Below are 1414 nucleotides of genomic sequence, written 5' to 3' on the forward strand. Positions count from 1 at the left end.
CACACACACACACACACACACACACACACACACACACACACACACACACGCATACAGACACACCAAAGAATCCCCACCTGCTCCAGGGCGTCGTCGTCCGCCTCCAGGAAGGCCTTGAAGCTGCCGCTCTGACCCGCATTGACCACCCACGCGTCCACGGGGCCGCCCAGCAGCCGGGATGACGCCTCCCCCAGGGCGCGCACCTGGTGTCAGGGGGGCGGGTTTAGGGTAGGGATGCGGGGGCCAGGATGGGGGGCCAGTGGGGGACGTGTGCGGGGTGGGAAGTGGAGGGCAACAGCGGAGCAGATGCATGGAGAGCACAAGGCAAATGGATGGGGATGGGGCCAGATGCAGGGCGAATGGGGGGCACATGCAGGGAGGATGAAGATGGAAGGAGCGAGCAGATGCAGGGCACTTGACGGGCAAAGGGAGGGAGATACAGGGCGCGCGCGCTACAGATTGAGACTGGCAGGGGATGGAGCGCCGCCGGGGGCGCCGTTGCGGCTGACAATCTGCGTCGATCGGACAAGAGCCCCAGAGGCGCGCGCCACGGGAGGGCATTTCTGCAGACGCCCACCTGCTCAGGGTCCGACACGTCGCACTCCACCCCAAACACCCGCGGCGGCCCCACGCCCGCGCCCGCGCCGCCGGCCCCCTTCCCGCCGCCCGGCGCGGCGCGCGCCATCTCATTAAGCGCCTCCACCTCGCGCCTGAGCCCCTCGGCGGCCGCCTCGGCGCCGCGGCGCGAGCGGCCTGTCACGAGGACGGCGTCACCAGCCAGCAGCGCCTGGCGCGCGAGCGCCTTGCCGAGGCCGCGCGTGCCGCCGGTGACGACGAGGCGCAGCGGGCCGGACGGCGGGCGCCAGAGGCGCACGGCGGCGTGGCGGTGGAGGGCGGCGAAGGCGCCGCCGAGGCAGGCGCCGGCGGCGGCGGGGGCCCAGAGGGGGTAGGCGAGGCCTGGGGGTGTTGGGTGGGTGGGTTTGAAGGGGTGCGCAGGGCTGATGAACACTAGAAGGTGGCACGGGTGCACAACTGCACTTCCTAGGGTGTGTATGTATAACCACCACAATAGCATGGAGCGATCCATGCACATCCAAACAGGGAGGGCAAAACAATGCGGCTGGTCCATAACTACGCGGTCGATCGCGCGGTGCGGCCGCTCTCAAGGCGTTCGCACGCGCAGCGCGCGGGCGAGCACGGCAAAGGGCGGCAGGCGAGGGGCCTGGGGAAGAGGGGCCAGGGGCTGGGTGCGTCGACAAACGCGGGAGGGCGAGTGGGCGGGGGCGCACCGGCCATGCTGGTGGTTGTGGCAAGGGCCAGGGATGAGAATACCACCATGCCCAAATGCTGGACTGCGTGAGCACTGGGGTCCACGTAGCTGCCGCCGCCGGGGGTGGTGGTGCTGCGGCGGGGG

The 1414-nt window shown here is 70.0% G+C and overlaps 1 protein-coding gene across 1 annotated transcript in view; it reads right to left on the reverse strand.

Moving 5' to 3' along the window:
* The window catches only part of MNEG_2106 (chlorophyll(ide) b reductase), a gene marked incomplete at both ends in the record, with an annotated part of 3183 nt that extends 1845 nt beyond the window's left edge, over window positions 1-1338 (reverse strand). The window contains 3 exons of the mRNA XM_014049413.1: window positions 78-203; window positions 578-957; window positions 1290-1338. Of these exons, the coding sequence (XP_013904867.1) occupies window positions 78-203; window positions 578-957; window positions 1290-1338 (555 nt within the window). The remainder of the gene's footprint in view (window positions 1-77; window positions 204-577; window positions 958-1289) is intronic.
* Window positions 1339-1414: the final 76 nt, after the last annotated feature.

This window comes from Monoraphidium neglectum (genome assembly GCF_000611645.1).
Source record: "Monoraphidium neglectum strain SAG 48.87 unplaced genomic scaffold scaffold00229, whole genome shotgun sequence".
Classification (NCBI taxonomy): Eukaryota; Viridiplantae; Chlorophyta; class Chlorophyceae; order Sphaeropleales; family Selenastraceae; genus Monoraphidium; species Monoraphidium neglectum.